Source organism: Bos javanicus, chromosome 20 (assembly GCF_032452875.1).
Source record: "Bos javanicus breed banteng chromosome 20, ARS-OSU_banteng_1.0, whole genome shotgun sequence".
NCBI classification, from domain to species: Eukaryota; Metazoa; Chordata; class Mammalia; order Artiodactyla; family Bovidae; genus Bos; species Bos javanicus.
This window is the reverse complement of record NC_083887.1, coordinates 46,511,458-46,537,688: the sequence shown is the minus strand read 5'-3', so window position 1 is coordinate 46,537,688 and position 26,231 is coordinate 46,511,458. Positions and strand designations below refer to the sequence as shown.

The window sequence follows — 26,231 nt, the reverse complement described above, 5'->3', positions numbered from 1 at the left end:
CAGGATTGAGTGACTGAGCACATCACCACTCTTCTGTACACCTGAAACTAATACAACATTGTTAATCAGCTATACTCCAACGTAAAAAAAAAAAAAAAAATTCTTAAAAAGAAGCAAACACATAGAAGATCCTTGTATTTTCACCTACTGCAAAAATGTCAGTTAAATTACAGATACCAGAACAAATCAACAAATCAGAAACATGCAGAAGTATGTCAGGGATAGCATTCCTTTCCCTTTTCTGTATACCAGGTACATCTTCCGTTAAGTCAATATACTTAGGCTGTGAGTTTGCTAATCATTTTTTCAGCTACTGCTTTCCAGAAATGTGTCTTCCAGCTACAAATTGAAACCTTCCTTGAGAATGTGGCTATATTGCTTGAACAAATAATTCATAACATTTTTTGGAAATACCAGTGACGTAATTTTGAAATTATAATTATTTTACTTTCTGTAATGAAATCAAATATTATGAAAATACTAATATATATGAGGGCACTTAATCCAGTTTATTGTGGAATCATGTACTTTACTGTGATATAACTAAATTTCTCACCAGCAAGTTTGTTTTGTACTTCTCTGCATGACTGCTGTAGAGCTGATTTTTTCTAAAATTTGTTGAATTTTAAATATGTTGAGCATAAAATAGGTGTGAAATGAGACAACATACTCTTTCAGAAACTGTAAAGCTATAATCAACCTTAAAACTAGGAAATCCAGAATAACTAATGAGGTGACACAGAGTTGACAACAGCTGCTAATTGTAACCAGAATCTTATGTTGCAAGTGGCAGCTGTATTTCAGAAAATATGTTTCATGGACAGATTTACTGTGGGTGGTAAATTACTTCCCAAACTTTCCCTGGTAAATGTTTCTCCATGATGTTTATCATAGCCTATTCAGGCTCTAGGCATCTGTCATCCTTCTAAAGGATTCAGACAAACAAGAGAGTCAAATATTACAATATTGTCTTCTAGTTTAATTACTGATCTCTTTTCACACTGTAATTGAATATCTAAAGCTTTTTTTATGTACATTTTTATGCTAACAAGATGAGTTTAATATTATATTTTCAGGCATGGCCCTATATTTTATCAGATTTGGCAGCATAATTTTAGAAGCATAATTTCAAGTTCATTTGTTCCCCAAATATTTTTCTTCCCTTTGTCACAATTCTTGAGATTTTACAGGTAAAACTACTACTCATTGTTTTTTTAAGATGTAAGTACCCTATAAAAGTAAATATTTCTGGTAGAACTATGAATTTAAAAACATATCAGCTACTTTTATGTATCATAATAAAGGTTGCAAGTTTTACTATCAGTCTCTGACCAAGAATTTTTTCTCCTGAAATTGTATCATGTGGAAATTATCAGATATAATGTGTGAGATATAGACTCACACACTATGAGTCAGACATGACAGTGATTTTCACTTCACTGCATATATATGTGTATATATATACACATATATATAGACAATAGAAGTTTATTAAGAAAGGTAATGACATTAGCAAATATTTACAATTAGTAAAATATATAAATCCATAAATGTTACAGTAGTTCTACTTAATAATAAATAATTAGGAGATTGATAAGTTGTTTGCAAGATGAAATACTTGATGGAAATAGAATAAATAGCACTGGTGTATCTACTAAGGGGATAATTATAGACATCTTATTTGCTGTAAAATTATCTGTGCAATACATTTTTTTAAAATGAATGGCTATAATTATATAATCTTGAAAGCTTGAAAAGATATGAATGTTCTCACATATAAAATAACAAGGACTATATTTACCACCTGTTTCCACACTAAAAGCCAGATGAAATATACGAAACAATTATTTTTGAAGTATTAGATATCAGGAGACAGAGAGGGTAGTTCCTGGGAAAAGAGGAAGAAATGATGTAATCCTCCGAAGTGGCTTTGGCCTGGGAGGGTTTCTAGGTAATAAGGCAGGAAGTGGGAGCCCAGGTGTAGCCTGTCAATCTCTTGTGTTCAAGAGATGATTCTGAGGGTCCAAGGAGACTAATGTGGGCTACAATTTTCTGGGTAGAGGATTTCAGGGAATAGAATTTCACAGAGAACCACATAAATATGAAAAGAATCCCACTCAACTCTTCAGCTGAGTACTGGTCAGAATACACATGAGAACAAGTAAAATCTATGGCTTCCAAAGATGTAACCAATTATAAGGTCTGGCGGGAGCAAAGTTGAACTGGCATGTGTCTGGAAATAATTCTAGTTCCAACCAGCCAAAGTGGAAAATTCATCACTCATGGGGCTTTGTTGGACTACTCAGAAATGTCTTACCTGATTTATGGGGCAAAACCAGTTATAGACAAAGGGCTGCTGAAGCAAAAGCTAAAAGGTTTAAGCTATTTCCAGTAACTTAGCCACACATCTGAATACAGTTCAAGAGTATTTATAAAAAAGTAAAGCTGTCACACACTAAACACAGTATAAACACAATATTTTTTGTGCAATCAGAAATCACAGGTAAGTATGGAATGGGAAATGTGACTGCAAACGAAAATCTGTCAACAAAACTAACCTGGATATTACACAGTTGACAGAATTAGCTGACAATGATATTTTAACAGTTATTTTAAATGCATTCTGAATATTTAACTTGGAGAAGGAAATGGCAACCCATCCCAGTATTCTTGTCCAGAGAATACTATGACAGAAGAGTCTGGTAGGTAATAGTCTGTACAATCACAAAGAGATGAAAGAATAAGGATACACACACACACACACACATATAATATATATATATATATATATATATATATATATATATCCTTCATAAAGCTTCTAGAAAAGAAACTACAGTCTGTGAGTTGAAAATCATCCTATGATGGAATTAAAGCAGGTTAGGTATTGCAAAAAAAAAAAAAAAAGAATTAGTAAACTTAAAAGAAAAATGAATAGGAACTATTTAAAATAACTAAGGTGAGGGAGATTAAAAAATTAGAGCACCAGTGAGCTGTGTTGCACTTTCAAGAGACCTAACATAATTAAAATTAAATGATCTGAAAGAGAGGAGGATAGGGCAACATTATTGAAGAAACAGTGGTTGAAAAGTTTTCCAAGTTTGACAAAAGCCATAAACTCACAGATCCAAGAAGCATATAAACTTCAAGTACAAAATATATGAAGCATATTATATAAAGTCACATCATAATCAAATTGCTTAAAGCTTTTGACAAAATTTAAATGCATCCTAAGAAACAACTAAGTTATTAGACAAAATAAACATACAGACATTTAAAAATATTTACTTTAGGATCTAGAAAAAAGCAACGGCTACCCTCAATCTAAAATTCTATACCAACAAGAAAAGAATGATAAGATTAAAAAAGGAAATATTGAAGAATTCAAAATAATGCACAGTATTAATCCAAACAAGGCAGAAAATAGGAATGATGAAACAAAGAAAAGATAGAGCAATTAGAAAACAAACAGAAAAAAAGCATGAGGTATATAATAACTGAAATAAAAAATACACAAGAAGGAATCAACAGATTATGTGATACAGAAGAATTGACCAGCAATCTGGAAGTCAGAGTAGTGGAAATCATTGAAGATAAATAGGAAAAACGAAAAAAAAAAAAAAGATAAAAATAAAGGAAGAAAACTTGCAAGACTTCTAGTATAACATCAAGCACCATAAGATTCATATTCTGTGGTCCAGAAAAAGAGAAACAGAGAAACAGGAAGAGAGCATATTTGAAGACATGATAGCAGAAAAATTTCCTAACCCGAGAAAGGAAACAGGCATCCAGGCCAGGAAGCACAGAGTCCAAAACAGGACCAATCCAAAGAGGACCACACCAAGATATATTGTAATGAAATCAGAAAATTAAAGAGAGGATATTAAAAGCCGGAAGGGAAAAGCAACAAGATATATATAAGGGAATGCCCATAGGCTATCAGTCAACTTTTCAACAGTTACTACACAGGACAGAAGAGAGTGACACAGTATATTTAACATGATGAGAGGAAAAGCCTACAAGCAATAATATGCTCCCTGGCAAGATTTCACTGAGATTTGATGGAGACATCAAAGGTTTTATAGACAAGCAAACACTAAAGAGTTCAGAACCATAACACCAACTTTAAAAAAAATGTAAAGGGATTTCTCTGAGTAAAAATGAACAGCAGAACTAGAAATGTATAAAAAAAATCCCATTTGTAAAGGCAACTATACAGTAGAGGTGGTGAATCAATGATGCACGACACTAGTACAAAGGTTGAAAGACCAAAGTAGTAAAATAATGCATATATGCAACAAGTAGTTAAGGGACACATGAAACAAAGTGACGTAAAATATGATGTCAAAAACGTTTAATGTAGAGAGGATTTGTGGAGTAAAAATGCAGTGCTGGCTGAACTTAAGACATATGCAGCTTAAAATTCATATATATATATATATGAATCTAAAAAAATTCATATATATATATGAACTGATATATATATAAACCTCATGGTAACCACAACCTCATGATAACCCCCAACAAACAAACATTCAGGACCAGATGTCTTCATAGCTGAATTCTACCAAACATTTGTAGGAATTAAAACCTATCCTTTTTAAACTATTACATAAAATTTTAAAGGAATGGATAACTCTGAATGCATACTAAGAGGACAGCATCATCTTGAATCACTCAAATATCTGTAACAGATACACTCATGCAAAAGAGAAAAGAATTCAAACCAAAGACTGAAGGCAACCATAGAATCAGAAGGCAGAAGAGAAAAGGATGAAGAAAGGAATAAAATAGCACTACAAAACAACCCCAAAACCATTAATAAAGTGACAGTAGGTACATAGCTATCAATAATTAACTTAAATGCAAATGGACCAAATGAAAACAAAAACATAACAATACAAAACCTTTGGGACACAGTAAAAACAGATCCAGAGGGAAGTTTATAGCAATGCAAGTTTATCTCAGTAAACAAGAAGAATCTCAGAGACAACCTAATTTTACACCTAAAGTAACTAAGAAAAGAAGAAAAAATAAAATCCAAAGTTAGTTGAAGAAAAGTAATTATAAGAAGCAGAAATACATGAAATAGACACTAAGAAACAAGCAAACAAAGAAACAATAGGAAAGATCAACAAAACTATGAATTAAGTCTTTGTAAAAATAAATAAAACTGATATTTTTGTCATTGAGTCATTGAGTCATTGAGAAAAAAGAGAGTGGGTCCAAATTAATAAAATTAGAAATGAAAAAAGAAAAGTTACAACCTACAACACAGTCCTCAATAAAACTAGAAGAAAAAAAAAATGCCTTATTATGGACAATGGAAAAGACAAGGAAAAACTAAACCAATTCTGAGGGACAAAAGCCATGGGTTGCTTTTTGTACAAGTTCATCCTTGAGGCTCTGCCATGTACTACTGAATTCAGTCATATTAGTTTATGAACGTGAAACCTTGTTAATTATCTCTAAAAATCAGGCCTAGAAAGCAGAATATATAGGTTAAAGAATTGGCTGTGCATTCAGATCAACAATAGTTTGAATCCTCAGCCTGCCAGTTATTTCTATAGAGTCCTTGGTAAAGCTCCTTAAACTCTTTGCATCTCTATCTCTATTTATTTTTAATAATATAGATGTACATGTCAATCCTGAACTCCCGATCTATCTCTCCTCTAGGCTTCCCCTCAAGAAACCACAACTTTATTCTCTAAGTCTGTGAGCTTCTCTGATGGCTCAGTAAGGAAAGAATCACTTGCAGTGCATGAGACACTAAAGAAGCAAGTTCGATCCCTGGGTTGGGATGATCCCCTGGAGAAGGTAATGCCAACCCACTCCAGGATTCTTGGAGAATTCCATGAAAAGAGGAACCTGGTGGGATATAGTCCATGGGGTCACAGAGTCGGATGTGACTGAGCGACTAACACACACACACACATACATATGCATAACTGAATCACTTTGTTGTACACCTGGAATTAATACAATATTGTTAATCAACTATGCTCTAATATAAAATAGTTTATTTAAACAATATAGGTGATAATGATGTACTTGCCTTATACTGTTGTGATGAGATTTAAATGATCTGATACTTTGGATAGTTCCCAGTTCATAGCAAGGGCACAATAAATAACAATTACTTTACAGAGAAAAAGATCGACAAATATTTGAGGTTCATATCATGAATCTGATGCCACCATTTGAGTAGAAAAGCATTTTGTTGCTTATAACTTGATTCAATGAAAAGATTAAAATCTTTGTGTAGAAAGGGGTGTTAAAATGATTAAACTTAATACAATCCTTGATGTTATCTGAATAAATAAACAAATATCCTTGGCAACATGGAAAATCAGCTTGCCTTTCTCAAGTTAATCAACATTCATTGAATTCAAGATATGAATGCAAGATATACCAAATGAATGAGAAAGATTACTAAGAGACTGTCTCCTTTATACTGCAGAATGCTCAGCAGCAGGGGAATTCAGTTCAGTTCAGTTCAGTCGCTCAGTCGTGTCCAACTCTTTGCGACCCCATGAATTGCAGCACGCCAGGCCTCCCTGTCCATCACCAACTCCTGGATTTCACTTAAACTCAGGTCCACTGAGTCGGTGATACCATCCAGCCATCTCATCCTCTGTTGTCCCCTTCTCCTCCTGCCCCCAATCCCTCCCAGCATCAGAGTCTTTTCCAAGTAGGGCAATAAATTGTTCTTAATCTAAAACAGTCAATATCCTGTCACTTGTCTAAAACTTTCTAACAGTGGGTATTATTAACTGACAAAAGGTAAAATCAATGACTTTGTTAAAAACATAAATGTGGAATTTTAAGCATAAATATTTAGTATCACAAATACTAGGTCTAAATGAAGGCACATATAACACTGACTACTATGTTTTTAGAAATTGAAAAATCTATCAAGAATAGATATTTATTGAGCATTTATAGCTATTGGTATCTACAGTCCCTTATGCAATTCTTCCCTTTATGCATTTTTATGTACATGGTGAATTATTTCTATTTCAATACTGCAAAGAACACAAAAACACTCTGAACTTCCTTTTGTTACTTAAAAAAATAAATTCACATATAAGAGATGCCAAAGCCAATCAGCCACACTCAATTTCAATAAAAAATAAATATAATTTTGAATGTAAACCTGCTGGAACATACGTGTAGACCACTGGAAAACTAGATTACTTACTTAATTTTAAGAGGTTTGTTTTATACAACATGATAATGTAAAATTAATACTCTTTATGTATGATGATATAAAAGTACAAATAATCTTTCATTCATTGGTATTATGTTTTTAAATTAATGTTGAATAATATACAAATATATGATTTGAACCTGAACATTTACTTAAAAGAGAAAGTTACATTAATTCTTTTCTAATTAACCTAAAACTAGCCAAATGGTTCAAGCTAAACTCTGAGTACTAAGTATGGATTAAAATTTCATGAATTGTTTCTTTATTTTAAAAACATATTAATTAACCAACAAATTAAACTCAGTGTATATTTAGTGCAAAAAATGTTGCTTTGTAAATTAACATGAATAGTTATTACATCTAAATGTAATGCCTATATATTTAGTGTTGCTCTCATTGATTTTCTATGTATGATATATGACATGAATTGTAGGAAATTTGGGCATTCCCAATACATATTTAATTATTTAATTTCCCTAATCAATATAAAAATTTAAAAATTGTATGAATATAGTTCATTTTACAATGTGGTGTTAGTTTCTGGTAAACAGCAAAATAGTTCAGTTTATACTACATGTCAATATATATATTCTTCTTATACATTCTCATCCATTATAGATTATTACAAGATATTGAGTATAGTTCCCTATGCTACATGGTAAGTACTTGTTGGGTAAAAAAATTAAATTTTAATAAAGTATAATTTTAGGTATTTTATTATCCTAGTCACACATTAACAAACAATATAGTATTTGTTCCTTTAGTCTTTTTTGTCTTCATCAGCATACCTACCCATCTTTATCCACCCATCCTATTTGTCAGTTAATATCACAATTACATTTATATTCTCCTTAAGCATAACTTGAGCTTCCCTGGTGGCTCAGATGGTAAAGTATCCACCTGCAATGTGGGTTCGATTCCTGAGTTGGGAAGATCCCCTGGAGAAGGGAACGGCTACCCACACCAGTATACTGGCCTAGAGAATTCCAACTATACACTCCACGGGATTACAAAGAGTCGGACATGACTGAGTGATTTTCACTACACTTCACTTAAGCATAATTTATGGCACATTTGAAAGCTTTAAAACGGTTAATACAATCTTCAGATTTTGAGAAATTATTACACTATTCTGTACAAATAATATTAATTTTTAATAGTTTCACTGTTCTCAAATATCACTACTGTCTTTACCAATCCTGTGTGTTTTTAATAGAATATAGTTGATGTTTTGTTTACCAAAAATTTTTATGTAAAATGTGCCTAGAGACTAATTTCATCAATTTTCCAGTTATCTCTTAATAATTTTTCTAGAAGAACATTTTTCTAGAAAATTTTATTTAGATCTCTTATTATTTGAACTATGATTTATCTAAGAAGGACAGTGAGATAAGGATTACTTCGATAACTAATGGATTAAAACATGGACACAGGAGCCAGATAGCCTGAATCTCAAACCAGCTTTTCCAGTGACTAATTTTTTGGCATGTTCTTTAAATGCTCAGTACTATAGTCTTATCATCGGCAGAAAGATAAAATAATAGGAGCTGCCTTGTTAAGTGTGATGTGCGTGTTTAATTGCTCAGTCATGTCCGACTCTATGCGACCCCATGGACTGTAGACAGCCAGGCTTCTCTCTCCCTGGAGATTCTCCAGGCAGGAATACTGGAGTGGGTTGCCATGCCTTTCTCCAGGGGTTCTTCTCAACTTGGGTCAAACCCAGGTACCCTGCATTGCAGGCAGATTCTTTACCATCTGAGCCACCAGGGAAGCCCAAAGTGTGATGAGTCAAAGAAATCAATATATCCAGAGCACTTAAAAGGCAGCACAGCTGAGTCTTTGTTATGGAAGCATTTCGTCTTATTACTGTACTTGATCACATATTGTACATTTTTTTCACACAACTCGTAAATAGTGAGTAATTGTTATATATCTTCAAACTTATGTTTTCTCAAAACACTTACTTTATTAAATTGTTCATGGCATCTGGGTCATATGCTGTCACCTGTCCAATGATGCTGCCTTCCTTTACATCTTCATCTACTTCTATCAAATAAAAGACTTTACTGAACACAGGAGGCTCATCTATATCTTCCACAGATATTTTAACCACAGCTGTGTCTTTGAAAGGCCCCAGGTGTAAGAATCGTGGATCAGGGTGAGTGTTACTTGCATCCACTTTTAAAGTATACAGCATCTTGTTTTCAAAATCTAAATTCTAAAGTGAAATGAAGTAAGAAAAATTAGTATAACATAGCAGACATAACAAGCAGAGAAAATATCAAAATGTAATAAACATCCCTCCAGTAGTTCCAGTAATTTTGGTTAAATAAGTTTCCCAATTATTGCTTCATGGGTATATCAAATAAGTTAGTACATTTTTAATTTTGCCTTACATGTTTATAAAGAGTAGTTGATGTAACAGTATAACATTAATACTTATTTGCACTTATTAATACATTTTATATTTTGGTGGTCACAGGTAAATGAAATATCTAATAAATAAATAGGCTATTTATTTATTACTATATTATGTATTATTATTTTAAAGTTATAAAAATTTGAAATCAGCAGAAATATAAAGTTGAGATTTAGCAGGCTATTCATATAAGTTGCGTACATTTGGAAATGTACATGAAATAATAGCGTTGTCGTTGTTGTTTAGTCGCTAAGTCCTGTGTGACTTTTTGCGACCCCATGGAATGCAACACACCAGGCTTCTCTGTCCTTCACTATCTCCCAGAGTTCACTCAAATTCATGCCCATTGAGTCAGTGATACTATCTAACCATCTCATCCTCTGCTGCCCCCTTCTCCTTTTGCCTTCAATCTTCTCCAGCATCAAAGTCTTTCCCAATGAGCCCGCTTTTCATGTGAGGTGGCCAGAGTATCGCCATGGCAAAATAATGTCACGGAGAAATATAAAAATGACTTTTGAGATTACTTGATCCTAGTTGTACTTGTTGTTTACTCTAAGCAAGAGCTGTTGAAGTTTTATAGCAATTTTAAGTGTCAGTGATAAAGATTCTTAACTCACTTGAAGAAAACTCACAACTATTCCCATTTATGTGAAGGACAGAAGCATATAAAAGATGGAAGAAATAATCCTAGGCTTTCTTACCTAAAAAGCAAGAATAAACCATAAAATGCTCAATGAAAAATGAAGACAGCAAGAAGAAACCTGTTTGACAGTTATAATCCCTTCCTGTGTATCCTTGTCAGTGATGACATCGAACATGTCTGCTCCATCTCCTTCGGCAATGCTGTATTCCACCTCAGCATTTTCCCCCACGTCAGGGTCATTGGCTTTTATCCTTCCAAGAGGAGTTCCAAGAGGTACAGACTCAGGAGAATGAAACTGATACGTACCTGAAAATTAAATCAAAGCTGTTTCATCTTTAGATAACAAAAACTTTCATCTCCTCTGCTCTTTTTATTAAATTAATTTTAAGTTAGGAGAATTTTTCATCATATCGAATTGTAAGCTGTCAAAAATTTACAGATTTATTAAGTAGGGAAAATAATTTATAAAGGCAGAACTCTCTCATTTTGTAAATGAGAAATCTGTTCCAGAAAGAATAAATGGATATCTCAAGGTTATTTAGATAATAGATGGTAGTTCTGATATTAGAATCCAGAACTTTTTGACTTAAGAGGGGAGGAAAGCAATTGTTTACTGCTTATTTGAAGTGTTCAGTATTATCATTACACATTATTCATTTGCTAAATTATTTAGAACATACATTTATTCTTATATTCTAACTCAAGGACAGAAAAAAATAAATTCTTTCATGACAGGTTCACAAGGAGATCCAACCAGTCCATTCTAAAGGAGATCAGTCCTGGGTGTTCACTGGAAGGACTGATGCTAAAGCTGAAACTCCAATAATTTGGCCGCCTCATGAGAAGAGTTGACTCACTGAAAAAGATTCTGATGCTGGGAGGGATTGGGGGCAGGAGAAGAAGGGGATGACAGAGGATGAGATGGCTGGATGGCATCACCGACTCGATGGGCATGAGTTTGAATAAACTCCGGGAGTTGGGGATGGACAGGGAGGCCTGGCGTGCTGCAATTCATGGGGTTGCAAAGAGTTGGACATGACTGAGCAACTGAACTGAACTGAAATTATTTAGAACATGCATTTATTCTTATATTCTAACTCAAGGATTAAAAAAGAATAAATCCTTTCATGACAAGTTCTTTCTTTATTTCCTTCTTTTCTTTTTTGCTTGTTAATGTCTTTTATTGGGATATAAATGTTTTTGTCTCCTGAAATGTTTACATTGTGCTGTCCCCAAAAGCATGTAAGTTTGTGAGGGTTTATTCAAGAGATAATTGGAAAATATCACAATAAATATTAATGAAAGTTAGAAATGTTTTTAAACATTTAATATGTGTTGATGTCTATATAAGGCCAAGGGCTTCTATATTAATTCATTTAATTCTAACATTCATCCTCATAGAATGAAGGCAGGTATATTGTCCTCAGAGATAAGGCTCAAGGAAATTACCCTGTAAAATTGGGAAATGCAGAAGGCAAAACTAAGCCTCTCTAACTTCAAAGTCTGTTCTCTTTCCAATTTGCTTTGTTCTTAAGAAGAGAGACTTCTAAATCCAGCTACTGTGAATTTGAATTCTCATCACTGGGCAAGTTAGTTAAATTCTTTAACCCTTAATTTCCACATCTATAAAATTGAGATGATGATAGCAATTAACTCGTATGTTTATTAAGTAGATTACATGAAATTATGTCGTTAAGATGCTTAGTTCATTTCTTAGTTCAAGATCATTTCTACTATTACTATTACAGTTCCAAACCTTATGCTAAGAATTATAGAGTGGCAAGTCATTTGAGAATTCATCAGATCATACCGTTTCAGTTTATATTTAAGGAAACTGAATTCAAAGTTTAGATTTATGTTAATTAAGCTTATTATTCACATTCTCAGTGAAGTTTATTTTTTAACATTTATCGTATGTATATGTCCACCATCCAGAGCTATATTATTAAGTATTCAAATTTGATTAGCTTGAAAAAATGCTTTATTGCATTGGAATCAATGTCAGAAATTGAATTGTCAGGGTCCTTAGTAAAGCATTTCAAGAAAGGGCCCCTTATGTTTTTATTTACTGCCAAATGGAAATATTTGCAGCAGAGAATCAGTCTATATTTATAGGGTCTCATGGCTTACAAAGAATCTATGGTTTAACATGCATGCATAAAAATGGCTACAACTGAAAGGCTATAGACTGGTGTAATTATTCACAAGTAGGTAACAGATAACAGAAAATGTTTAACATAGCTCAGATGTCATCACAACCAAGGTATTCCATAAGGCTATGGGCAAATAAAAAAGAAAAATGTGGCCAATTAAACTAACTTGCATTGATTTTAATATAGTATTTGATTTCAGAGACATTAAAACGTCAACAAACCTGTTTTATAATTGGATAAAAAAGGAATTATAGTTTTTAGGTACAAACAAGAGAACTGAGGCCAGTTACAGACATGGATTTGAAACCAAGTGGTCAGCCTTGAGAGTCCATACACATAACCAGGGAAAAGATAATCAAAAGAACTAGATTATCATAGAAATGTTGGGAAAGCTAGGCTGGAAAATTTTATAACTCTTCAAAAGGTAGGAGAGGATAATTAAAGTTGCCAAAAAGAACCTCATTTCCTTGTTGTCTCCATTAACTACTCAATGATAAAAATGACCATAGTCACTTTGAAGTGATGCAGTATTAACAGCTCAGACGTGTCTGAATCTTTGCATCCTATGGACGGTAGACCACCAAGCTCCTCTGTCTATGGGATTTCCCAGGCGAGAATATTGGAGTGGGTTGCCATTTCCTCCTCTAGGGTGTCTCCCAACTCAAGGATCAAACCTGCATCCCCTGCATTGCAGGTGGATTCTTCACTTTAATATGAGGGAAATTGTGACATTCTGTTGAAGGAGGGTTTGTGGATTCATCTGTATGCATAAACTAGGAGCAAAAACATTTAACTGTTCACAGTGTGTTTGAGAAACTTTCCACACGATATCACTGAAACCTCTCTTACTCTGAGGAAATCGAGGAGGATTGTTGTTGACATCTGTCAGAGTGATGTTGACTGTGGTGGTCCCAGAAAGTCCTCCCATCTGGCCTCCCATGTCTTTGGCTTGTATAACCACTTGGTACTGTTCTCTGTTTTCTCTGCTCATATCTGGTAATGCAGTTTTTATTATACCTTTTGGAAAAAGTAGACACATATTTTGCAATTCAATCGAGTTTTAAAATTAAGCCATGCAAGATCCATTTTACAGAAATTAATCAGAACATGCAGATGATAACATGTCAGTGGACCTAGATAAGTCCTTCAATCCATAACCAATTTAACATTAGTCACAGAACAGGCAAAAATTGTTCCATGGGCAATTGTTTAGGAAACAGGTTTTGCTAAATCAATTTAATTACTGTTTTGATAAATCAATTTAATTACCATTTTGATTAAAAAAAAACTAACTTGAGCCAAAAACTTTAGATGAGTCAGCTTGTTTAATATTGATGATTGTCACATTTTTTAGGTTTTGGTAATTTCTAAGACACATAATGTGTTCAATCTCTATGAAAGTCTATATTTTACATCATAAATTTAAACTCAATTAATATTAGTCTCAAGGGCTAAGGATTCAAAACTTTTTCAATAATAGGAAATCTGCTTCTGTTTTCATGGAGTAAGTATTAGGAATACATAAAAACGCAATACGTAATAGATTGATTTTAAGTATATAAAAATCTAAAAATTAACTGTGCATCCAGATGTATTACATAATGAGAAAAAAGCCAAGTATTAAATGTTATTACCTGATTCTGGGTCCACTGAAAAATATGGCTGTCCTTGCAATATGCTATAGACCACTTTGGCACTATTTCCGTAGTTGGCGTCATCTGCATCTGTTGCAGTCACTTGTATAACAGATGTACCTACATGAATTCCCACCCAAACACAGATACTTAAGTACCTGGAAATTTGAAGCTATCTTTATGAAAACATATTACTGGGAATATGGTATCTTAGACCATGGTACATTTTTCAAGATATTTGTTTAAATTATGCTGCTAAAATCACTCATCTTTCATTTTTTTTAATTTTAATATTCCTGAATAATATTGTTATTGGGCTATCTAAACAATCAAAAGCAAAATTTATCATAAAGGTGACTATGCACTGGTTGGTTGAAAATATTATGACAAAAAACAATTTTTCACTAAATACAGTGCTCATGCAATTCTCAGTTAATACGTTTATTGCTAACTGGAAGTGTGGACTCAAAGATAAATCCAACAATGAAAGCACTCTTGCTGTTATTCTAATAAATTAAATATATATGGTAAATTTAATGAAAATAAAGGGGCTCTTTTTTCACGAAGAAACAAAAGACATAAAATTGCCAACATTTTTGGTATGCAAGATTTATATGTGTATTGTCTGTGTTTCTTTTTAAAATGTAGTTAACATTGTCATATATAATCATACCTATTGATATGCTTTGTATTATTTTCTACACATATGTAAATCAGTAGATATATCCTTCCAGAGTTAAGAAAGTGTATAATAAGAAAGTGTATAATCTACCATTACTCTCGGTTAGATTTTATTTTGTAAAATTTCAATTATTTTCTCTTAACTTCATCACACATCATTATTTTTAAAAGATAAAAGAACTTTAAGGGAGCTAGTTTCAGGAGCTAAATATAATGTAATATATTGATGGACTTTTTCTCTATTTTCTAGAACTCTATAAAGATTCAAGGCATGATTCTAAACTACCATTAAATAAATCCTACATGTATTCCTTGAGCAAAATGAGTTTGTAGAGCATTTTCCAGTATATTACATGCAGTTTTTCAAACTGTTGACTCTGATTCTTACATAGATTTTGAAATTCTTTAGAAAAAGTGAGTTCCATGTTGGCTCTGTCACCTACTGTAATATCCCACATACATTACACAGGCAGAGCTTGTGTAATGAGTTGTAGTGAATGTTTCTCAAAATTTGTGTGTATATGCAGATTATAGAAACTTATATATTGCACATTAAGATTGTACTAACAACTTTATTTTTCATCAATATATCTGAATGCATGACTTCAGCAAATATTTTTCTGTTTTCTCAAAACTAATTAACATGAGAACTTGATCTCTTCCTCTTAAAGCCTCTATTTTCCTCAGGTGCAATGGAATTTGCATATCTTGTGAGAGGACACATTGTAACTTACTCAGTCCTGCTGCTAAGTCGCTTCAGTTGTGTCCGGCTCTGTGCGACCCCATAGACAGAAGCCCACCAGGCTCCCCTGTCCCTGGGATTCTCCAGGCAAGAACACTGGAGTGGGTTGCCATTTCCTTCTCCAATGCATGAAAGTGAAAAGTGAAATTGAAGTTGCTCAATCGAGTCCGACTTTTAGTGACCCCATGGACTTAGCCGTCCATGGGATTTTCCAGGCAAGAATACTGGAGTGGGTTGCCATTGCCTTCTCGGAGTACTCAGTCCTAGGTGCACTCTTTTATCACTTAAAAAGCATCCACTTATATCTGAGTTAGACCAAAGCAGAAATCTTTAAAGTGATTTCCACCCACAAGAACATTCAAAAGTTCAATTACAGCTGTTTTCTGATTTATGTTTATTTTTATATAATCTTTTGTGCATATATGTTAGATTATTGTTTCTATACTTAAGGATTATTTGAAATATGAATTATTAAACATAACCAAGATGCTAAATTCAAATTGTTAATTCACTGATTTCATAAATTTCTTTTGCTAGTAGATTCATTTTGACTGTGGCTATCATTTCATAATAAGTAAAAACACACCTCTATACTTTTGTGACACTTTTAGTATTTTTTGTTGTTAAGTTTGGTTCTGATCATTTTTTCTTTATCATGGGTATGTGATTTTTGAATCTACCCAAAACTATTTAACCTAAAAGCATTAAATAAATTAAGGAATGGAAATAAATGTGGTTAAATGCCACAAACACCCATACAAAATATTGTTCCCCTTCTCAGAATCCTTCTCAGAAGGAAACGGCAACCCACTTCAGTATTCTTGCCTGGAGAATCCCATGGACGGAGGAGCCTGGTGGGCTACAGTCCATGGGGTCGCAAAGAGTCGGACACGACTGAGCGACTTCACTTTCACTTTCTCAGAATCATAGTAATAATTAGAATATTGTTAAACACTAATGAATACTAAGAGCATATCACTAATATATTACTTATACTAGAAAAATGAACAAATGAGAAATATATAGTGTTCTGAACTTTAGGGAAAGGTCAGCTTTTTTTTTTGGTTTGTTTTCTATTTCCATAAATGTAAGAATATTTCACAATTCATATTATTTAGTAATAAAATTAGTTATTTATCTGCTTTTGTCCTAATTTTATAAATATTAGTTTATAAAAGACTAAAAGGGACTACATGGATTTTTACAGCCCTCTAGATATTTGCAGCTATATGTTTCATTTATTCTCAAATAATTTAAAATAAATATTTACTTTTTTATTAAACAAATATTAAGTAAAATGCAATGAAACCTGAATGACAAATTCATGTCATTTGTTACTTGTAGGTTTTTTCCTGTGTGATGTAAAATATCCTAAGGCAAGGGCTTTTGTCTGCTTTTGTTCAATATTTTATCTCTAAAGCCCAGCAGAGTTCCTAGTACAAAGTCATAACAAGATCTAACATTTACAAAATGCTTAACGTAGACTAGGCAGAGTTCTCAGTGCTTCATTTATGTTATTATTTTATCCTCATGATAAACATGGGATGTAGACCTTGGGGCATATCGAGGTTCCTCATGATCACATAGCTAGTAGGTGATAGGATGGGATTTGAGCAGGCCAGTCTGAAGAAGCTTCAGTCTAAACACTGTACTTACTAAATGGCCTGTCTGGTCATATAATTGAACACATTATTGAATCTACAGGCAGTGTAGATAGATAAGATAGAGCCCTAGATTAGGACATGAAGCATTCATTGATGAGTTAATTGTGTGATCTGCGAAAAGCTACCAGTACTTTCTTTGTTGGGGGTGATGGTGTGGGAGGTAAACTGGATAAGTTTTTGAGGGACCAGTTGGGGGAAATACCCAGTCATGAGAAGCCTCCAATTTTACACAGTAGGAATTTGCCTTGATGGAGATGAATGCATGCAAATATAGAAAGTTGATAGATAATCTTTAACCAAAGTAAATGGTCACAAAAAATGGAAAACATAAAATATAGGAATCTGCTACAAATATCTAAATCAAAGTGTATCCCATTTTCCTTCACTATATAGCCTCATGTATTACCCAGATTAGTGTTCTGATCAGAAGATGCTAATGTGTTTCAGATTTCAAGAGTTAATTGAAATCATTTGGAGTTAATTGGAATCATTTGAATTTAGCTATTAACAAAAAGTTTTGTGCAGATATGTTAGATTATTAGTTGTTTTCATACTTGAGGATTATTTGAAATATGAATTATTAAACATAACCAAGATGCTAAATTCAAATTGTTAATTCACTGATTTCATAAGATTTCTTTTGCTACCAGATTCATTTTATTTTGAGGCACATGATTCTGAGAACAAAATTGAAATATGGTTTATGATTTTGACAGAGAGAAGAGGCAGAGGGAAAAAGCATGCAGAGGATTTGGTGAGAGAGAAAAAGAAAAGACAAATGTATTAAGAAATAACAAATAATCCAATAGAAGGGAACACTCTAAAGGAGAACATTGAGCTACAACATTGGAAAGAAAGATAAAATGAGAATAAAGAATTTATATACTTTATTATCTTAGGTTTGCTGCTGCTAAGTCGCTTCAGTCGTGTCCGACTCTGTGTGACCCCATAGATGGCAGCCCACCAGGCTCCGTCGTCCCTGGAATTCTCCAGGCAAGAACACTGGAGTGGGTTGCCATTTCCTTCTCCAATGCATGAAAATGAAAAGAAAAAGGGAAGTCGCTCAGTCGCGTCAGACTCTTAGCGACCCCATAGACTGCAGCCTACGAGGCTCCTCCGTCCATGGGATTTTCCAGGCTGAGAAATCTGGAGTGGGGTGCCATTGCCTTCTCTGATCTTAGGTTTAAGTTACCATAAAAGTTAATAGCAGATTTTCAATTATTGGGTTTAAATTAAAATCATTAATATAGTGAAAATAAGCTTACAATTAGTAATAAGCTTATAATTAAATGGTTATGAATTACTTCATTTAGAGAGAAGACATTCTTTCTTATGTGATTATATTTAGGCTTTAGCTGTTAACATATGGGCTACATATAACTGACAAAGTTTCTAAATATCACCCTTTATATTTCTCTGTAAATGATAATTTGTATAGGTAAAAGCAGAGAAAATCACATCTATAAACCTATAATGAGTTAATCTTTATTTTCTTTTAAATTAGATAGAAGAATTGCAAAGGAAAAGCACACAAAATATATACATATATACAAGAAATATATATATAGAGAGAGAGATAAATAGATCTAAATTCTTATTGTAAAATGCAGTTTGCCCTTTCCTTATTTAGATTTAATTTTTTGAGAAATTTGAATTAAAATAATAAGAAAAAAATTCTACTTTCAAAGAGTCGATCTAATAAAATTAGAAGTTTTCCAAAGTACATTTTGCATAATAATCATAACTATTTTATAGTAGAGAAAAATAGTAAGGAATTTAAATTATCCAGCTATTTCTTCATTTTATTAACTTTTTTTTTTTCCTTTTTAAAGATAGTATAGTAACAATTTGTCTCTATTTTTTTGAGCAAGTCAGTTTAATTCTTTTAGACTCATTTTTACTTATTTATTGAGTGGTAATTAAACCAAGTATCTTCCACATATATATATATATATGATATTTATAATATGCACATTTCTGTTTAAAAATACATACACATACAAGTCTATGAGTGGGGCAAGGAAGAATCAATTAGTGCAATAATGTCAATATTAGTAATAAAGATAGAATGGTAGAAATAAATGAATCAGAGAGGATAAAAGAAAAACGAATTAAAAGAAATGAGGACAATCTCAGAGACCTCCAGGACAATATTAAACACTACAACATTCGAATCATAGGGGTTCCAGAAGAAGAAGACAAAAAGAAAGACCATGAGAAAATACTTGAGGAGATAATAGTTGAAAACTTCCCTAAAATGGGGAAGGAAATAATCACCCAAGTCCAAGAAACCCAGAGAGTCCCAAACAGGATAAACCCAAGGAGAAACACCCCAAGACACATATTAATCAAATTAACAAAGATCAAACACAAAGAACAAATATTAAAAGCAGCAAGGGAAAAACAACAAATAACACACAAGGGAATTCCCATAAGGATAACAGCTGATCTTTCAATAGAAACTCTTCAAGCCAGGAGGGAATGGCAAGACATACTTAAAATGATGAAAGAAAATAACCTACAGCCCAGATTATTGTACCCAGCAATGATCTCATTCAAGTATGAAGGAGAAATCAAAAGCTTTTCAGACAAGCAAAAGCTGAGAGAATTCTGCACCACCAAACCAGCTCTCCAACAAATACTAAAGGATATTCTCTAGACAGGAAACACAAAAATGGTGTATAAACTCGAACCCAAAACAATAAAGTAAATGGCAATGGGATCATACTTATTAGTAATTACCTTAAACGTAAATGGGTTGAATGCCCCAACCAAAAGACAAAGACTGGCTGAATGGATACAAAAACAAGACCCCTACATATGTTGTCTACAAGAGACCCACCTCAAAACAGGGGTCAGATACAGACTGAAAGTGAAGGGCTGGAAAAAGATTTTCCATGCAAATTGGGACCAAAAGAAAGCAGGAGTCACAATACTCGTATCAGATAAATTAGACTTTAAAACAAAGGCTGTGAAAAGAGACAAAGAAGGTCACTACATAATGATCAAAGGATCAATCCAAGAAGAAGATATAACAATTATAAATATATATCCACCCAACATGGGAGCACCGCAGTATGTAAGACAAATCCTAACAAGTATGAAAGGAGAAATTAACAATAACACAATAATAGTGGGAGACTTTAATACCCCACTCACACTTATGGATAGATCAACTAAACAGAAAATTAACAAGGAAAAAAAAAACAAAACATGTATCTATAAAGTTCACTAAAGCAAAGCACAGTAAAATGAGGTATGGCAATAAAAGGCGTTAATTTATCAAATAAAAAAAAATAAAGTGCTGAAAAATTAAAGCTGTCAATTCTGTAATAGATATTCATTGAAAGTATCTTTTGAAATGGGGGTGAAAACACCTTCAGAGAAATGAAAGCTAAGGAAGCATGCACGAGCTATAAAAAATGATAAAGTCCTTTATGAATGATGATAATATCAAAACAAAACTTGGAAATACAGGAAGGAGTAAAGAGCACTATGAACAGTCAATACATGGATAAACATTAGAAACTATTCTCTTTTCTTAATTTCTTCATGGTAAACTATCAACATTATATTGTGAAATTTTTCAGAAAAAAAAAAATAAAAAAATAAAAGCTAGTGATCTCCAAACACCTGAAAAAAAAAAAAAAAAAGAGAGAGGACAATACTGAAGTATTAAAAACAACTTCTATAATTCTCTTGGAAAAGAAAGAAAAAATAGATTTAAAATTTTGAACTGTGTATTTGATAAATAAATTAATGTGTCTACTGAGTAAGTGAAGAGAAAATTAATCATTTTTGTCAAGTGTCTGAGAAGTCAGGATTTGAGGAAAATAATAAAATGAACAGTGAAGACGACAAACATGACTGAGAAAATTAAGTGTGACACACTGGAAGAGAGAGCTAGATAATAAGTGACGGTAAAAGCAAATAGCCTTGCAGAATAAAATACTGCATTTCATGTTGAAAGTGTATGATAGAAATAAAAAATAGTGAAATTATTTATGTTTAAATTATTAAGAATTATATAAGAAAGTAGAATTTCAAATATGGAGATTCATATCAAGATTCAGTATTGGATTTAATATTAGTGTATTTTGGAGATCAGCTTGAAAAAAACTTTTAGTTTGACTGCCATGTCCATACTTACAGTGTTCCTAATACAATTGACAGATTTTGAAAAACAATTCATATTACAATCAGTAAAATGAAATATGCTCTTTCAAGTTCCGGTAACAAAAAAAATAAACAAATAAATAAAAGTTACATGCTGAAAAAAAAAATATTAGTAATAAAGAAAAATAACTATCCTCTATAAAGGGGCAGGTTTCCCTGGTTAGCTCAAATGGTAAAGAATCTGCCTAATACAGGAAACCTGGGTTCCATCCCTGGGTTGGGAACGTCCTCTGGAGAAGGGCATGGCAATCCATTGCAGTATTCTTGTCTGGAGAATTACATAGGCAGAGAAGCCTGATGGGCTACAGTCCATGGAATCACAAAGAATCCGACACGACTGAACGACTAACACTACTCCTCTCTCTATAAATGGGATCAAGATTCACCTGTAGTTCTTAAATCTTTGTTTATCAGTACCAAAATCTGCAACTGGAGCCATACAGCCACCACCTATACACTTTTCTCAGTTTTGTTGTAATTGTAGACATGCAGGTAATGTTATTGGCAATGACCCAAATTCTCGTATTTAAGGTTTATAGTAATTAGAGATTGTACTGCCCATAATTTAAAGCTTATATAAATGACATACAGATTGCTTTACATGAAGGGCTTTTTGGACAAGATAATCTGCAAGCCTTCTCTTATGTATAAACTTATATATTCTATATTTTAATATAGGTTTGAACAAGTGAAAGTTTTATGAAAAATAAATCAGAGAGGCACTTAGTCTAGTTCTGATCTTATCACATACTTGATAAATATTAATAGAATCTAGATGCTATTAGCATTTCATCTAATACTGATGAATTAGTATTTCATCTAATTCTAATGAATTTCATCAAATTTAAAGATAGTCTTTGAATTTGAATTTGGTAGATAGATTATAAAAACATATTGATTAGAAGATAATATTCCATTAAATAATCTAAAATAATATAGGAGAAAATACAGGTTGAGTTTAAATATAAAGAGTTTCTGATTAGTAAATATTCTGTTTTTAAAGATGAAATAATAGTGTGGAAATTTAAAAAGTCTTTTGGTTTTAAGTCAATTATCCAAATTTATTACATTTAAATACCTCTATCATATTAATTATACTTTTTACTTCTATGAAAGTGAAAATGTTTGTTGTTCAGTTGTGTCCAACTCTTTGCTACTCCATGGACTAGAGCCGGCCAGACTCCTCTGTCCATGGAATTCTCTAAACAAGAATACGGGAGTGGGTTGCTAGGCCCGTCTCCAGATGTTCCTGACCCAGGGATCAAATCTGAGTCTCCTGAATTGCAGACAGATTCTTCAATGTCTGAGCTAGGGAATATACTGCTATTGAAATGGCACTCAGGTTCAGTGTATTTTTGCTTGAAATGAAAGGAATAGTGTCAGCAGTTTTAGACAGCTTTGCTTGCATAATTTTGCATAATCGCATATCCTATAGGTATATAAAATCTTTCTGAAGAAAAACAAGACATGAAAGTTTTTGTACTATTGGGGCTTCCCTGGTGGTTCAGACAGTACAGAATTTGTCTGCAGTGCAGGAGACCCAAGTTTGGTCTCTTGGTGGGGAAGATCCCCTAGAGAAGGGAATGGCAACCCACTCCAGTATTATTGCCTGGAGAATTCCATGGACAGAGGAGTCTGACAGGCTGCAGTCCATGGGGTTGCAAAGAGTCAGACACAACTGAGAAACTAACAGTTTCACTTTTTGTATTATTATGTATCAAAACATCTGGAAAAATAACATACATACAAAAAAAAAGAAAAAAGTTTTACAATTGTTGAAGGGTATTAATCAGAAAACCCAACTGTAGAACGTACATTGATAGAAAGCTGAAATGGAAAACATCATTTTAGATGTATCTTTACCTCAAATATAAGCCTACAAAGAGACATGCTGTATATCTACATTAGCCCACTGGTCAACTTTTATGGACCAACCCAGTACTTTCCATATAACCGAACCAAGCTAACAGATATTTAAAAATCTTAAAAGAAAATACAACCACTCATATTTCATCCTAGGCTTTATGATTTCACAAGACTCCTTTCTAATTTGATTAGTGCTTTTCATTTATTGGAATTTATACCTGAAAAGGCAGATTTTTTCCCCTCCTCAGGTGAGATTTCATCTTAGTTTAGAAAAAATAAAAACTTCTTTATAAACTTTTGGTTATTCTGGCTAGATGACACACATAATTAAAAAATATTTAACATCAATCACTCAGCAAAGGTGTACATAAGTTTGTTTTTCTTCTTTTATTTAAGACTGACCTAGATATTAATTACAACAATGTCAAAATTATATATGTGATTTTGAAATAATATTCAATTAAATATCAAAGTTTGAAAATCAATCTTATGTTTTTCAGTGTTATTAGAAATATGATTTGAGTCAGCTTTTACTATCTCATTAATAAATCTAAACTTACATATAAATATAGCTAAATGTAGTGACCTTTACAGATAAAAATATTGCATAATAACAAAAGGCACTTAAAATTATGGGCAGCCTTAAAGAATGAAATGATTAGTTTCAGTTTTTAGGACTAATCATGCCATGTGGAATATAGCTAAAATAACATGAAAAAGAATTAGAATATTGTTGATATGCTGCCAGGTTATTTGATCTTAATTCATTTACTTAATCTTTCTGAATCCAAGGTTCCTAATTAACAGAATGGGGATTTAAAATTCTATTTCTCATGCCTATCACATGAAGTTGTTTCAATGATCAAATGAGACTATCAAAAGAAATTTGTCAGATGCAAGCATTTGTTGTTATTATGCAAAATAATGCAAGCAAAACTTTCTAAAACTGCTGACACTGTTCTTTTCATTTCAGGCAAAAATACACTGAATCTTAGTGCCATTTGAATGGCAGTTGAGTAGAGGTAAAGATTGGTTGAAATTCAGTGGAATAATTGTTCTCCATAATCATCTTAAATATCAGTTACAAAATAGCAGGAAATGTTAAGAAACACAACTGAAAATCATTAGAAGTGAGTTAGCTAACACTAATTAGTAGTTTCATTTATAGCTCTTATCTTGAAAGAGATCACATCTCATAACTGTATGTCTGTAATAACTACCTTAGCAAAAAATAAAAACAACTTACTTTACATGAATTAGCATATACCTACCGACTCCAGACATTTCAGGAACACTGGCAGTGTACAAGTCTTTTGTGAATTTTGGTTCATTGTCATTGATATCATGAATTTTAATTATAAATTCAGATTCAGGCTCCACCTGCCGCCCGGTCTTTCTGTCTATAGCCTTGGCACGAAGAACGTAAAGGGACTTTTCTTCTCTGTCTAGTTTCTTTGCTGCATGAATATCTCCTGTGTTTTCATCTATGACGAACAGACTGCCAGCCCCATCTCCTGTTAGTATGTATTTTAAATTTCCATCTCCTTTATCTTGGTCAGTGTGAAGCTTCAGGGAGGTAGAAAGGAAGAGTCTATAAATATATGCATTGTTATTACAGAAAAAATATTTTGGCAAATATCAATTTATCTCCACATAACATCACTAGAACAATTATCAAGGTGGTTATCTTAATTTTCACTGTGGAGAGATTAAACATTTTAATTTTATCATTCTCAAAAACACACATATATTAATTTGAAATAAAGTAAAATGTATCTTCAAAACACAGTGCTCATACAATATTTTTTTTAATTGAATACCACCAAGATTTAAATGCCTGGCACATTAACAAGAAAATAATCTATTTGTCTAGATCTTAAGTGTAAAATATTAATATACTCTTGATTATACTTAAAATCACTGAACTCAAAGGGATAATGTGAGGAATTTCAAATCTTATTATGATAAGGTTAAGCTATATGCCATTATTTTAAATGATTTAACTTCTCTCAGTATAATATTGCTTCCAGATACACAGGCTCTGTCATCAGAGACTGACCAGAGATAGAATATTAATCTTAACCTCACAGATTTTTCTCTATATGACTTTAGAAGAGTACTCTTTCTACCAGAATGTTCTCATTTTTTTTGGAAATTGACAAATGTTAAGGACATTTGAAATTTCAAGGGATATACAACTCACAGAGCTTTTCCATTGGCCATCTTAATAATCTTATGTATCTTCATTCTATTCTTTCCCATCTTAAAAGTAAACTTCTTGGTATAGATGGTTTTTCATCAAGTGTTTAAAACAGACACATGAATCATGTATCAATATTTACAGAAACTTTCAGTAGGAAAAATTCCTAATGGTTTTGCAAAAGTGAAAGAGTTAGTCTCTCAGTCGGGTCCAACTCTGAGAGCCCAAGGACTGTGACCCAAAGCCTGTCAGGCTCTTCTGTCCGTGGAATTCTCCAGGCAAGGATACCAGAGTGGGTAGCTATTCCCTTCTCCAGAGGGTCTTCTGGACCCAGCGATCAGACCCAGGTCTCCTGCATTACAGGTGGATTCTTTACCATCTGAGCCACAGGGAAACAATGGTTTTTCAAACCTAGCACTACTCTGTACCTTGAGTAATTTCCAACCTATCCCCTGCTCTATTGTCCTCTGTCATTTAGTTTGCAATTCCCAGTACATTCTGATTCCACCTATCTTTGGTATCTTATTCCATCTTTGAACTATTTGAGCACCTGAATCTATTCTTTATGGTAGCAAAAATTACAGACTTGGGATTCATACTTTACTCCTTTTTTACTTTTAAGCCCAACATTAAAATAAATATATGCAGACTTTTCTTCTCTGAAATATCTCCCCGCCTATTCATCTGTCTCCATCTCTATGGCTACCACCCTGCACTGGTCTTATCTGGACCAATGCAGCAGTCTTCGGACTGATGACTACTTCCCTCTCATTCTACTCCAAACAATTTTCTGTACTAAAGAAGTTGATTTTTCTACATCACAAATGTAGTCATACTACTTTG

At 32.9% G+C, this 26,231-nt stretch overlaps 1 protein-coding gene across 1 annotated transcript in view; it reads right to left on the bottom strand.

Moving 5' to 3' along the window:
- The window catches only part of CDH9 (cadherin 9), a 140,730-nt gene that overhangs the window by 12,397 nt on the left and 102,102 nt on the right, over positions 1–26,231 (bottom strand). The window contains exons 3-7 of the mRNA XM_061393818.1: positions 24,460–24,754; positions 14,060–14,179; positions 13,275–13,442; positions 10,391–10,578; positions 9,175–9,428 (exon numbers count right to left, since the gene is read on the bottom strand). Of these exons, the coding sequence (XP_061249802.1) occupies positions 9,175–9,428; positions 10,391–10,578; positions 13,275–13,442; positions 14,060–14,179; positions 24,460–24,754 (1,025 nt within the window). The remainder of the gene's footprint in view (positions 1–9,174; positions 9,429–10,390; positions 10,579–13,274; positions 13,443–14,059; positions 14,180–24,459; positions 24,755–26,231) is intronic.